Source organism: Salvelinus alpinus, chromosome 29, assembly GCF_045679555.1.
Source record: "Salvelinus alpinus chromosome 29, SLU_Salpinus.1, whole genome shotgun sequence".
Classification (NCBI taxonomy): Eukaryota; Metazoa; Chordata; class Actinopteri; order Salmoniformes; family Salmonidae; genus Salvelinus; species Salvelinus alpinus.
In genome coordinates this window covers 9292549-9307548 of record NC_092114.1, presented here as the reverse complement: position 1 = coordinate 9307548, position 15000 = coordinate 9292549, and the positions used below count along the sequence as shown (strand labels likewise).

General features: G+C 46.8%; 3 protein-coding genes across 3 annotated transcripts in view; 1 reads left to right on the top strand and 2 right to left on the bottom strand.

The window, feature by feature from the left end:
• csmd2 (CUB and Sushi multiple domains 2) overlaps positions 1-15000 on the top strand; it is an 899615-nt gene that overhangs the window by 827083 nt on the left and 57532 nt on the right. Inside the window, exon 54 of the mRNA XM_071373664.1 lies at positions 4698-4874. Within this exon, the coding sequence (XP_071229765.1) occupies positions 4698-4874 (177 nt within the window). The remainder of the gene's footprint in view (positions 1-4697; positions 4875-15000) is intronic.
• LOC139558870 (putative nuclease HARBI1) lies at positions 7429-8994 on the bottom strand. The gene is made up of 3 exons (XM_071374385.1): positions 8689-8994; positions 8296-8407; positions 7429-8201 (listed from the first exon to the last, which is right to left on the bottom strand). The coding sequence occupies exons 1-3, from the start codon at positions 8755-8757 to the stop codon at positions 7831-7833; spliced, it is 552 nt and encodes a 183-aa protein (XP_071230486.1). The 5' UTR covers positions 8758-8994; the 3' UTR covers positions 7429-7830.
• On the bottom strand, positions 13463-14987 carry LOC139558869 (uncharacterized). The gene is made up of 8 exons (XM_071374384.1): positions 14873-14987; positions 14609-14785; positions 14457-14518; positions 14288-14374; positions 14159-14200; positions 13917-14090; positions 13802-13837; positions 13463-13703 (listed from the first exon to the last, which is right to left on the bottom strand). The coding sequence occupies exons 1-8, from the start codon at positions 14934-14936 to the stop codon at positions 13626-13628; spliced, it is 720 nt and encodes a 239-aa protein (XP_071230485.1). The 5' UTR covers positions 14937-14987; the 3' UTR covers positions 13463-13625.

The window sequence follows — 15000 nt, the reverse complement described above, 5'->3', positions numbered from 1 at the left end:
TACTGTCATACAGACAGTTATACTGTCATACAGACAGTTATACTGTCATACAGACAGTTCTACTGTCATACAGACAGTTCTACTGTCATACAGACAGTTATACTGCCATACAGACAGTTATACTGTCATACAGACCCTGTCTATGTACTGACAGTTATACTGACATCAAGTTATATTGACAGTCATACAGACAATCATACAGACAATCATACAGACAATCATACAGACAGTCATACAGACAGTCATACAGACAGTTAGATAGACAATCATACAGACAATCATACAGACAGTCATACAGACAGTCATACATACAATCATACAGACAGTCATACAGACAGTTTGATAGAATATCATACAGACAATCATACAGACAGTCATACAGACAATAATACAGACAGTCATACAGACAGTCATACAGACAGTTATATAGACAATCATACAGACAATCATACAGACAGTCATACAGACCGTTATATAGACAATCATACAGACAATCATACAGACAATCATACAGACAGTCATACAGACAGTTAGATAGACAATCATAGAGACAGCCATACAGACAATCATACAGACAGTCATACAGACAGTCATATAGACAATCATACAGACAATCATACAGACAGTCATACAGACAATCATACAAACAGTCATACAGACAGTCATACAGACAGTTATATAGACAATCATACAGACAATCATACAGACAGTCATACAGACAGTTAGATAGACAATCATACAGACAGTCATAGAGACAATCATACAGACAGTTATATAGACAATCAAACAGACAATCAAACAGACAGTCATACAGACAGTTAGATAGACAATCATACAGACAGTCATACAGACAATCATACAGACAGTCATACAGACAATCATACAGACAGTCATACAGACAATCATACAGATAGTCATATAGTATAGTCCCGTGTGGCTCAGTTGGTAGAGCATGGCGCTTGCAACGCCAGGGTTGTGGGTTCATTCCCCACGGGGGGACCAGGATGAATATGTATGAACTTTCCAATGTGTAAGTCGCTCTGGATAAGAGCGTCTGCTAAATGACTTAAATGTAAATGTAAATGTAAATGTCATACAGACAATCATACAGACAGTCATACAGACAGTCATACAGACAATCATACAGACAGTCATACAGACAGTCATACAGACAGTTAGATAGACAATCATACAGACAATCATACAGGCAGTCATACAGGCAGTCATACAGACAATCATACAGACAATTATACAGACAGTTATATAGACAATCATACAGACAATCATAGAGACAGTCATACAGACAGTTATATAGACACTCATACAGACAGACAATCATACAGACAGTCATACAGACAATCATACAGACAGTCATAGACAATCATACAGACAGTTATATAGACACTCATACAGACGGTCATACAGACAGTCATATAGACAGTCATACAGACAGTCATACAGACAGTCATACAGACAGCCATACAGACAGTTAGATAGACAATCATACAGACAATAATACAGACAGTCATACAGACAATCATACAGACAGTCATACAGACAGTTATATAGACAATCATACAGACAATCATACAGACAGTTAGATAGACAATCATACAGACAATCATACAGACAGTCATAGACAGTCATACAGACAGTCATACAGACAGACAGTCATACAGACAATCATACAGACAGTCATAGACAGTCATACAGACAGTCATACAGACAATCATACAGACAGTCATACAGACAATCATACAGACAGTCATACAGAAAATCATACAGTCATACAGACAGTCATGCAGACAGTCATGCAGACAGTCATACAGACAGTCATACAGACAGTCATACAGACAGTTATATAGACAATCATACAGACAATCATACAGACAGTCATACAGACAGTCATACAGACAGTCATACAGACAGTTATATAGACAATCATACAGACAATCATACAGACAGTCATACAGACAATAATACAGACAGTCATACAGACAGTCATACAGACAGTAAGATAGACAATCATACAGACAGTCATACAGACAATCATACAGACAGTCATACAGATAATCATACAGACAGTCATACAGACAGTCATACAGACAACCATACAGACAGCCATACAGACAGCCATATAGACAGTCATATAGACGGTCATACAGATAATCATTCAGACAGTCATATAGACAGTCATATATACAATCATACAGACAATCATACAGACAGTCATACAGACAATCATACAGACAGTCATACAGACAGCCATACAGACAGTTCTACAGACAGTCATACAGACAGTTCTTTAGACAGACAGTTCTACAGACAGACATCTCTACAGACAGACAGCTCTAGAGACAGACAGTTCTAGAGACAGACAGCTCTAGAGACAGACAGTTCTACAGACAGACAGCTCTAGAGACAGACAGCTCTAGAGACAGACAGCTCTAGAGACAGACAGCTCTAGAGACAGACAGCTCTAGAGACAGACAGCTCGAGAGACAGACAGTTCTAGAGACAGACAGCTCTAGAGACAGACAGCTCTAGAGAGAAACAGCTCTAGAGACAGACAGCTCTAGAGACAGACAGCTCTAGAGACAAACAGCTCTAGAGACAAACAGCTCTAGAGACAGACAGCTCTAGAGACAAACAGCTCTAGAGACAGACAGCTCTAGAGACAGACAGCTCTAGAGACAGGTCTACAGACAATTTCTACAGACAGTTCGAGAGGGAGAGAGAAGGATTGAGGGATGGGGGTCAAGAGAGATGGGAAAAGAGAGAGAGCTCTCTTACCCCCCCCCCTCTCTCCATCCCTCACTCCTTATCTCTCTTTGTGTGGTGCCTGAGGGGTTGCCACCTGTTCATGGTTGGCAAAGACATCAAGGCCCAGTCACAGCTGGTCATTATAGAGGGGCCATTGCTTGCACACAGACACACACACACACACACACACACACACACACACACACACACACACACACACACACACACACACACACACACACACACACACACACACACACACACACACACACACACACACACACACACACACACACACACACACACAGAGCGCTGTGGTGCAATGGCCCGTGGGCAGTTGGGCCTGGAGCGGGAAGGAGGAGGATAAGGAGACAGTAATGAACATCATCATCCACTGGACTGTTCTAAAGACCACAGACCAAGGAAGGGGGAGAGAGAGGGAATGAAGGGGAGAGAGGGAGGAAAGGAAGGGAAGAGAGGGAGGAAAGGAAGGGGAGAGAGGGAGGAAAGGAAGGGGAGAGAGAGAGGAAAGGAAGGGGAGAGAGAGAGGAAATGGGGAGAGAGAGAGGAAGGGGGGAGAGAGAGAGGGAAGGGGAGAGAGAGAGGAAAGGAAGGGGAGAGAGAGAGGAAAGGGGGAGAGAGAGGGAAGGAAGGGGAGAGAGAGAGGGGGAAGGAAGGGGAGAGAGAGAGGAACGGGGTAGAGAGAGAGAGAGAGGAAAGGAAAGGGAGAGAGAGAGGAAAGGGGGAGAGAGAGCGGGAAGGGGAGAGAGAGGGAAGGAAGGGGAGAGAGAGAGGGAAGGAAGGGGAGAGAGAGAGGGAAGGGGGAGAGAGAGAGAGAAGGGGGAGAGAGTGAGGGAAGGAAGGGGAGAGAGAGAGGGAAGGGGGGGAGAGGGAGGGAAGGGGGTGAGAGGGAGGGAAGGGGAGAGAGAAAGCAAGAGAGGGAGGGAAGGGGAGAGAGAGAGCGAGTGAGAGAGAGAGCGAGTGAGAGAGAGAAAGAGAGGGAAGAGGGAGGGAAGGGATAGAGGGAGATGGAAATGGGAGAGAGGGAGGGAGGGGGAGAGAGGGGTGGAAGGGGAGAGAGAAAGAGGGAAGGGTGAGAGAAGGGGGGAAGGGGGAGAGAGGAAGGGGAGAGAGCGAGAGGGAGGGGGTGGGGAACATTTTGCCTAAGTCCTATTCTTAATATATATTGCATTAACACCACATCTCTGTCTATCTCCCTCCATCCTTCCCTCCCTATAACACCACATCTCTCTCTCTCTCTCTCTCCATCGTTCCCTCCCTATAACAACACATCTCTCTCTTTCTCCATCGTTCCCTCCCTATAACACCACATCTCTCTCTCTCCCTCGTTCCCTCCCTATAACACCACATCTCTCTCTCTCCCTCGTTCCCTCCCTATAACACCACATCTCTGTCTATCTCCCTCCATCCTTCCCTCCCTATAACATCTCTCTCTCTCTCTCCATCGTTCCCTCCCTATAACAACACATCTCTCTTTCTCCCTCGTTCCCTCCCTATAACACCACATCTCTCTTTCTCCCTCGTTCCCTCCCTATAACACTACATCTCTCTTTCTCCATCCTTCCCTCCCTATAACAACGCATCTCTCTCTCCCTCGTTCCCTCCCTATAACAACACATCTCTCTTTCTCCCTCGTTCCCTCCCTATAACACCACATCTCTCTTTCTCCCTCGTTCCCTCCCTATAACAACACATCTCTCTCTTTCTCCCTCGTTCCCTCCCTATAACAACACATCTCTCTCTTTCTCCCTCGTTCCCTCCCTATAACAACACATCTCTCTCTCTCCCTCTCTCCCCCTCTCTCTCCCTCTCTCTCCCTCTCTCTCCCTCCTTCCCTCCCTAACTATTTCCGCCTCCCCCCTCTCTCCCCCTCTCTCCCCCTCTCTCTCCCTCTCTCTCTCTCTCTCTCTCAGTGATCTCCTGTGGGAACCCAGGAACACCGCGTAACTCTCAGATCCTGTCTCATGATGGCCTGGTGTTTTCCCGCTCCATCACCTACACCTGTCGAGACGGTTACTACTCCAACGGACTGCTCACACGCCACTGCACGGTTAACGGGAGCTGGACCGGGAGCATGCCTGAGTGCACAGGTACAAAGAGAAACTAAAGCACACAGTTGACACCCTGGTATACCCCATATAAACACACAGTTGACACCCTGGTATACCCCATATAAACACACAGTTGACACCCTGGTATACCCCATATAAACACTCAGTTGACACCCTGGTATACCCCATATAAACACACAGTTGACACCCCGGTATACCCCATATAAACACACAGTTGACACCCTGGTATACCCCATATAAACACACAGTTGACACCCTGGTATACCCAATATAAACACTCAGTTGACACCCTGGTATACCCCATATAAACAAACAGTTGACACCCCGGTATACCCCATATAAACACTCAGTTGACACCCTGGTATACCCCATATAAACACACAGTTGACACCCCAGTATACCCCATATAAACACTCAGTTGACACCCTGGTATACCCCATATAAACACTCAATTGACACCCTGGTATACCTCATATAAACACTCAGTTGACACCCTGGTATACCCCATATAAACACTCAGTTGACAGCCCGGTATACCCCATATAAACACACAGTTGACACCCTGGTATACCCCATATAAACACACAGTTGACACCCTGGTATACCCCATATAAACACTCAGTTGACACCCTGGTATACCCCATATAAACACACAGTTGACACCCCGGTATACCCCATATAAACACTCAGTTGACACCCTGGTATACCCCATATAAACACACAGTTGACACCCCAGTATACCCCATATAAACACTCAGTTGACACCCTGGTATACCCCATATAAACACTCAATTGACACCCTGGTATACCTCATATAAACACTCAGTTGACACCCTGGTATACCCCATATAAACACTCAGTTGACAGCCCGTTATACCCCATATAAACACACAGTTGACACCCTGGTATACCCCATATAAACAAACAGTTGACACCCCGGTATACCCCATATAAACACTCAGTTGACACCCTGGTATACCCCATATAAACACACAGTTGACACCCCAGTATACCCCATATAAACACTCAGTTGACACCCTGGTATACCCCATATAAACACTCAATTGACACCCTGGTATACCCCATATAAACACTCAATTGACACCCTGGTATACCTCGTATAAACACTCAGTTGACACCCTGGTATACCCCATATAAACACTCAGTTGACAGCCCGGTATACCCCATATAAACACTCAGTTGACACCCTGGTATACCCCATATAAACACACAGTTGACACCCTGGTATACCCCATATAAACACTCAGTTGACACCCTGGTATACCCCATATAAACACACAGTTGACACCCCGGTATACCCCATATAAACACTCAGTTGACACCCTGGTATACCCCATATAATCACACAGTTGACACCCCGGTATACCCCATATAAACACTCAGTTGACACCCTGGTATACCCCATATAAACACTCAGTTGACACCCTGGTATACCCCATATAAACACACAGTTGACACCCCGGTATACCCTTTATAAACACCCAGTTGACACCCTGATATACCCCATATAAACTGTGCTTCCTTGTGCAACAGTAGGCAGTGATTTGCCCCTTGCCCTTAAAGGAACATTTTGGTATTTATTTAATTAGTCCATTTCTGATATATTCTCAAAATGTTTTGCTTATCAGAAATCAAGATTTCAAGATATGTAACTTTCAAAATACAGAAATCATCCCTGTGTGCATAATATGATGCAAAATGGATGACGACACAAAGTCATAGCCAGATATTCTGGGTGTAGATGTCCTGGTCTCACACAGTGGTCTACTTCCTACAAGGATAGACTGAAAGACAAGGGTTTTGACTTCTAACAACAATACACCTGGGGCCTGTTGCACAAAACTAGGATAAGGGATTAAGCCAGGATATCTTGGTGATCCTGGCTCAATTGATCCGTAATCCGGTTGCACTAAAGATGGATAGGGGGCAGGAGGATATGTTATGGTATAAATTACCATGGAGATTTATTCTGTGGAGCTAGCCTGCTCCAGACCAGGCTAAATTCCAGGATCTATTTAATCTCATCCCTAATGTCAGTCAGCAGTCACCACAAATGGAAACCAATAGTTATTTCACTGCTCACTATACATTGTTATCACATATAACTAGACCCACTGTTATTATTTAAACGTTTGTGATCATTAATTTCAATGATTTTGGATAAAAAATGATTTTTAGATGATGTTGCTATCATTAGATAATTTACAGTTTCCCATAGACTATAAGGCTATATATAAAATGATAGAATATTAGGGCCACAGAGGGGAAAAAAACACAAGTCATAATATTGTAACCAGTTGTTTTAAAGGAGGACAGTTGTTAAAATGACAGATGTGGGGCATTTCGTGAAATTGTACTTCAGTATGGTTTCATAAACAAAGACATGCTGATGTGCCAGAATATTAAGTATCACATTGTCATAAGTATCAAAACTGTAAAAACAATATGTAGCTTTTCTGCAGAAAGAACCAGCCTCATAAATTTATGACTTTATCCGTTTTCTTCAGTGTGGCCCTAGTACTCTGTCATATAAACAAATACACATTCCATATGAATATAAAAACACAATGTGTAACATTATGTTCCTTTATTGAATAAGGACAAAACAAAGCAGGTAAACCATCAGCTCCTTTCGAAACTGAAGTCACAGTGACTCTACAAGATGGAAAGCACAGAATCCAAGCATATTATACAAAATGATACATACACATTCAAAGGTCTGTATATAACACACCCTGCATGTCTGCACACTAAAATAAATGCAGGACAAATCCATACACATCAACTGAACAGACAAATGAATGGATGCAGTAGCCTCCCTGCAGCCTTGTATTACACACAGTATACCGCACAAACATCATAAGAGGCCAAATTCGTCAAAAAACGAACCCAAAAAAAACCAAATTCCTCTGCCACCGCAGGACATATTTAACCAAAATTGAAAGCACACATACTAACTAAAATAATTCAACACATATTGGTCCCTCAGCTGCCGACCACTGTCGTCATCAGGGAAGATTGCCGGATTGTCCCAGTCCATGGCTGGTGGCACTCTGGGGGCCCTCTCCTTCCTCAGGCAGGCCACATTGTGGAGGACAGCACAAGCCACAGTAATATCACATGCCCTAACAGGGCTGACCCTTAATTTGTGAAGGCAGTGAAAGCGTGCCTTCAGGAGGCCAAAGGTCATTTCAACTCTGGCCCTGGTCCTGGCATGGGCATGGTTGTAGGCCTGCTGTGCTTCCTGGGGGTCTGTGAAAGGTGTCAGGAGAAAAGGCTGGCAGCCATACCCCCTGTCTCCCAGCAACACACCAGAGAATTCACCTGTCAACACAAAATCTCATCATTACTACCTCATAAACACAGTGATATTCTTGACACAGCCATGGTGGTTATAAATAGGGGTTGTGTGGCTTACCTTGTGATAGGCACTGATAGATTTCAGAGGCCCGAAAGATTCTGGAGTCATGGACTGAGCCAGGCCATTTTGCCACAACATTGCTGATCACACAGTCAGCATTGCAGACCATCTGAAATCATAAGATGAGGAATATTACACCAATCAATGCACATCACTGGCAATGCAGAGTGTTCGTCAATGGACAATATCAAAAAGTTATGTTCACCTGAACATTAATGCTGTGAAAGGATTTCCTATTCACAAAATCGGCCTCATGGGCACCTGAGGGGGCTTTTATCCTTATGTGTGTGCAGTCCACTGCACCAATGACATTGGGGAAACCTGTCACACAAAGTAATGAGTATCCTACTATGTGTTAACAGTTGTCCTGTAATTTGTAGATCCTCTTACCTGCAATCCTATAGAACTCCTCTTTGATGTCACAGAGTCTTCTGTGGCCAGGGAAGGAGATGAAGACATCTGCTAATGCTTTGATAGCCAGACACACACTCCTTATTGTGCGGCAAATTGTGGCCTTGTTCAGCTGTTCTGCATCACCCACTGAGTACAGGAAGGCTCCACTAGCAAAAAAGCGCAAGGCCACACAAACCATTTGCTCCACACTCAGTGCATGGCTCCGTGCAGTGCGGTGCTTAATCCTGGGACCCAGTAGTCTGCATAGATACCTGATGCCATCTGCAGAAAACCTGTATCTTTCATATACAGTGAGGGAAAAAAGTATTTGATCCCCTGCTGATTTTGTACGTTTGCCCACTGACAAAGAAATGATCAGTCTATAATTTTAATGGTAGGTTTATTTGAACAGTGAGAGACAGAATATCAACAAAAAAATCCAGACAAACGCATGTCAAAAATGTTATGAATTGATTTGCATTTTAATGAGGGAAATAAGTATTTGACCCCTCTGCAAAACATGACTTAGTACTTGGTGGCAAAACCCTTGTTGGCAATCACAGAGGTCAGACGTTTCTTGTAGTTGGCCACCAGGTTTGCACACATCTCAGGAGGGATTTTGTCCCACTCCTCTTTGCAGATCTTCTTCAAGTCATTAAGGTTTTGAGGCTGACGTTTGGCAACTCGAACCTTCAGCTCCCTCCACAGATTTTCTATGGGATTAAGGTCTGGATACTGGCTAGGCCACTCCAGGACCTTAATGTGCTTCTTCTTGAGCCACTCCTTTGTTGCCTTGGCCGTGTGTTTTGGGTCATTGTCATGCTGGAATACCCATCCACGACCCATTTTCAATACCCTGGCTGAGGGAAGGAGGTTTTCACCCAAGATTTGACGGTACATGGCCCCGTCCATCGTCCCTTTGATGCGGTGAAGTTGTCCTGTCCCTTTAGCAGAAAAACACCCCCAAAGCATAATGTTTCCACCTCCATGTTTGACGGTGGGGATGGTTTCTTGGGGTCATAGGCAGCATTCCTCCTCCTCCAAACACGGCAAGTTGGGTTGATGCCAAAGAACTCCATTTTGGTCTCATCTGACCACAACACGTTCACCCAGTTGTCCTCTGAATCATTCAGATGTTCATTGGCAAACTTCAGACGGGCATGTATATGTGCTTTCTTGAGCAGGGGGACCTTGCGGGCGCTGCAGGATTTCAGTCCTTCACGGCATAGTGTGTTACCAATTGTTTTCTTGATGACTATGGTCCCAGCTGCCTTGAGATCATTGACAAGATCCTCCTGTGTAGTTCTGGGCTGATTCCTCACCGTTCTCATGATCATTGCAACTTCACGAGGTGAGATCTTGCATGGAGCCCCAGGCTGAGGGAGATTGACAGGTCTTTTGTGTTTCTTCCATTTGCGAATAATCACAGAAACTGTTGTCACCTTCTCACCAAGCTGCTTGGCGATGGTCTTGTAGCCCATTCCAGCCTTGTGTAGGTCTACAATCTTGTCCCTGACATCCTTGGAGAGCTCTTTGGTCTTGGCCATGGTGGAGAGTTTGGAATCTGATTGATTGATTGCTTCTGTGGACAGGTATCTTTTATACAGGTAAGAAACTGAGATTAGGAGCACTCCCTTTAAGAGTGTGCTCCTAATCTCCATTCGTTACCTGTATGAAAGACACCTGGGAGCCAGAAATCTTTTTGATTGAGAAGGGGTCAAATACTTATTTCCCTCATTAAAATGCAAATCAATTTATAACATTTTTGACATGCATTTTTCTGGATATTTTTGTTGTTATTCTGTCTCTCACTGTTCAAATAAACCTACCATTAAAATTATAGACTGATAATGTTAGGGCTGTCGCTCTCCTCATCCTCGGACGAGGAGAGGAGAGAAGGATCATCAGACCAAAATGCAGCATTCGGGAAGTAAGCCATCTTTTTATTTGAAACGACGATGGCAACACGAAACAAAACACTTTCAAATATACAAAACAAGAAAACGACGTTGACGAAACCTGAACATAAACTACATAACTAAACGTAAACTCACGGACAGGAAACAGACGACATCAAAATAAACGAACAGCCAAACAGTCCCGTATGGTACATACATTCGACGACACAGGAGACAATCACCCACAAACAAACAGTGAGAACACCCTACCTAAATATGACTCTTAATTAGAGGAGAACGCAAAACACCTGCCTCTAATTAAGAGCCATACCAGGCAACCACAACCAACATAGAAACAGATAACATAGACTGCCCACCCAAAACACATGCCCTGACCTAAACACATACAAAAACAACATAAAACAGGTCAGGACCGTTACAGAACCCCCCCCTCAAGGTGCGAACGCCGGGCGCACCAGCACAAAGTCCAGGGGAGGGTCCGGGTGGGCAGTTGACCACGGTGGTGGCTCCGGCTCTGGACGCTGTCCCCACACCACCATAGTCACTCCCCGCTTCTGTCTTCCCCTCCCAATGACCACCCTAAAACTAACATCCCCTAAATGAACGGCCAGCACCGGGACAAGGGGCAGCACCGGGACAAGGGGCAGCACCGGGACAAGGGGCAGCACCGGGACAAGGGGCAGCACCGGGACAAGGGGCAGCACCGGGACAAGGGGCAGCACCGGGACAAGGGGCAGCACCGGGACAAGGGGCAGCACCGGGACAAGGGGCAGCACCGGGATAAGGACCAGCACCGGGATAAGGGGCAGCACCGGGATAAGGGGCAGCACCGGGATAAGGGGCAGCACCGGGATAAGGGGCAGCACCGGGACAAGGGGCAGCACCGGGACAAGGGGCAGGTCCCGGCTGAGGGACTCTGGCAGATCCCGGCTGAGGGACTCTGGCAGATCCCGGCTGAGGGACTCTGGCAGGTCCCGGCTGAGGGACTCTGGCAGGTCCCGGCTGAGGGACTCTGGCAGGTCCCGGCTGAGGGACTCTGGCAGGTCCCGGCTGAGGGACTCTGGCAGGTCCCGGCTGAGGGACTCTGGCAGGTCCCGGCTGAGGGACTCTGGCAGGTCCCGGCTGAGGGACTCTGGCAGGTCCTGGCTGGACGGCTCTGGCAGGTCCTGGCTGGACGGCTCTGGCAGGTCCTGGCTGGACGGCTCTGGCAGGTCCTGGCTGGACGGCTCTGGCAGGTCCTGGCTGGACGGCTCTGGCAGGTCCTGGCTGGACGGCTCTGGCAGGTCCTGGCTGGACGGCTCTGGCAGGTCATGGCAGGACGGCTCTGGCAGGTCATGGCAGGACGGCTCTGGCAGGTCATGGCAGGACGGCTCTGGCTGGTCATGGCAGGACGGCTCTGGCTGGTCATGGCAGGACGGCTCTGGCTGATCATGGCAGGACGGCTCTGGCTGATCATGGCAGGACGGCTCTGGCTGGTCATGGCAGGACGGCTCTGTAGGGAGGAGAAGGAGAGACAGCCTGGTGCGTGGTCTAGGCACTGGCTGCGCTGGAGAGGAGGAAACAGCTGGAGAGAGAACCCGGAGAGACAGCCTGGTACGGGGGGCTGCCACCGGAGGACTGGTACATGGAGGTGGCACCGGGTATACCGGACCGTGAAGGAGGACACGTGCTCTTGAGCACCGAGCCTCCCCAACCTTACCAGGTTGAATGGTCCCCGTAGCCCTGCCAGTGCGGCGAGGTGGAATAGCCCGCACTGGGCTATGCAGGCGAACCGGGGACACCACCTGTAAGGCTGGTGCCATGTACGCCGGCCCGAGGAGACGTACTGGAGACCAGATACGTTGGGCCGGCTTCATGGCACTCGGCTCGATGCCCAACTTAGCCCTCCCAGTGCGGCAAGGTGGAATAGCCCGCACTGGGCTAAGCACGCGTACTGGGGACACCGTGCGCTTTACCGCATAACACGGTGTCTTACCAGTACGACGCCTTCTACCTCCACGGTAAGCACGGGGAGTTGGCTCGGGTATCCTACCTGGCTTTGCCACACTCCTCGTGTGCCCCCCCCAAGAAATTTTTGGGTCTGACTCACGGGCTCCCAACCGCGTCGACGCGCTGCCTCCTCATACCAGCGCCTCTCAGCCTTCGCTGCTTCCAACTCCTCCTTGGGACGGCGATATTCCCCTGGCTGAGCCCAAGGTCCTCTACCATCCAGGATCTCCTCCCAAGTCCAGGAGTCCTTGTTGCTCTGTTGAGCATTCCCTTGCCGCTTGGTCCTAGGTTGGTGGGTGATTCTGTTAGGGCTGTCGCTCTCCTCATCCTCGGACGAGGAGAGGAGAGAAGGATCATCAGACCAAAATGCAGCATTCGGGAAGTAAGCCATCTTTTTATTTGAAACGACGATGGCAACACGAAACAAAACACTTTCAAATATACAAAACAAGAAAACGACGTTGACGAAACCTGAACATAAACTACATAACTAAACGTAAACTCACGGACAGGAAACAGACGACATCAAAATAAACGAACAGCCAAACAGTCCCGTATGGTACATACATTCGACGACACAGGAGACAATCACCCACAAACAAACAGTGAGAACACCCTACCTAAATATGACTCTTAATTAGAGGAGAACGCAAAACACCTGCCTCTAATTAAGAGCCATACCAGGCAACCACAACCAACATAGAAACAGATAACATAGACTGCCCACCCAAAACACATGCCCTGACCTAAACACATACAAAAACAACATAAAACAGGTCAGGACCGTTACAGATAATATCTTTGTCAGTGGGCAAACGTACAAAATCAGCAGGGGATCAAATACTTTTTTCCCTCACTGTAGATGGTCATCAGGGAAGGCCAGTGGGTCCAACCGGTCCCTGAAGACCCTTTCTCGCCTGAAGGCTCTCCTCAGCACAAGTGCTTCTTCATCCACCACATCTCGCACGAATGGGCATGCCATTGTCAGAGCAGAAAGGAACACACAATTTTGGGCCTTCATATAGGCTAGTGGCCACACCTGGTGCTGGGGGGGTGGGCAAAAGAGGGCGATGCCTTATAACGATGACTTGGTTGTACTGATTGCTGGGAAAATAAAAAAAACCTTAGAAAGATGCCACCGTCCTGTGTGCTCACAATAAGAGCTCATATGTCATGGCTCACTTGACTTTACGAGAATATACCTCATTTTTATTTTGAGCTGTGTCATCTTCTTGGAGCTGGGGGAGGAAAGAAAAATAATGATTAATACATTTGTGTTACAGTTAGCATACAGTGTACATTGAAGGCATATCTCACCTCCCTCTCAAGTTTTTTTATTTCAAGGTCCAGTTTCCTAATTGTCCTCTTTTTTATTTCGGACTCCAGTGCAAGATTTTCCATCTTTTTCTTCTTGTACTGAATGTCTATGTCTGCCAGTTCTATTTGGCGCCGGAGGTGGTTGCCATACAACTTTCTGATAGCTTGTGAGCTCTGTGAACACAATACAATTAGCGCAGCTGGAATTTGGCAGGATGTGGTGTCCTTTTATTAATACGCACTATGTTGCCAGGCTGGTTTTCCCACTGTATAGCATCTGGGTCCTGTAAAAGAAATTAGATTTTTTGATTTTGATGAGGACTCCTCACCATTGTAGAGTAAATAGTACTTTCACAGTCTTAACATGATACCTCATGCCTTCTGGAATCCAGAGAGATGGTCTCCTCCTCATCATCGTCTCCATCATGTGCTGTTGCTGCTGCACTGGGGCCTTCACCCTATCACATTTAATCGGATTCATATTGAAGCTAGTAGACAAGACATGCCAGGCCTACAGTATGCCTTTGATGGAGTACTCACTGGATCAGCATCGTCTGGTGCTTGTGCTGGTGGCTCTAACAGGAACACAGTGCTGCCAGACACTGCAAGGCAATAGGTAAACCAAAGTCAGACAGTCCAAATTGATTCAATATGAATGTGGTTGTATCCCATGTAGAGATGGAAGGACATACCTTGAATGAAGCGGGTGGCATCTTGGGAGGAACCTATGCTCGTCTCTTTCCCCCCAGGGATCCCCTCTAAGACGGGCCTGCCTTTATTTAGCTCCAAGGCCATGTCCTCTGCTGGGGTAAGGTCAGCCTTTGGTGACCCACCACCCGTGCCTTGTCTGTGGGTATTCTTTTTCACTGCTAAAACAGTACAGACAATGTGTGAGCAGGCACCTTCTGGGTACAATATATGCTTGTGCTTTGTTAAATATTAGTCAGGGACCATACCATTCTGCAGAATGTTCTTGTATTTGATTTTGACCTGCTGCCATGTCCGTTTTGGCCCGTTCATGTTTAATCTACACACACACACACACACACACACACACACACACACACACACACATTTAATGGAG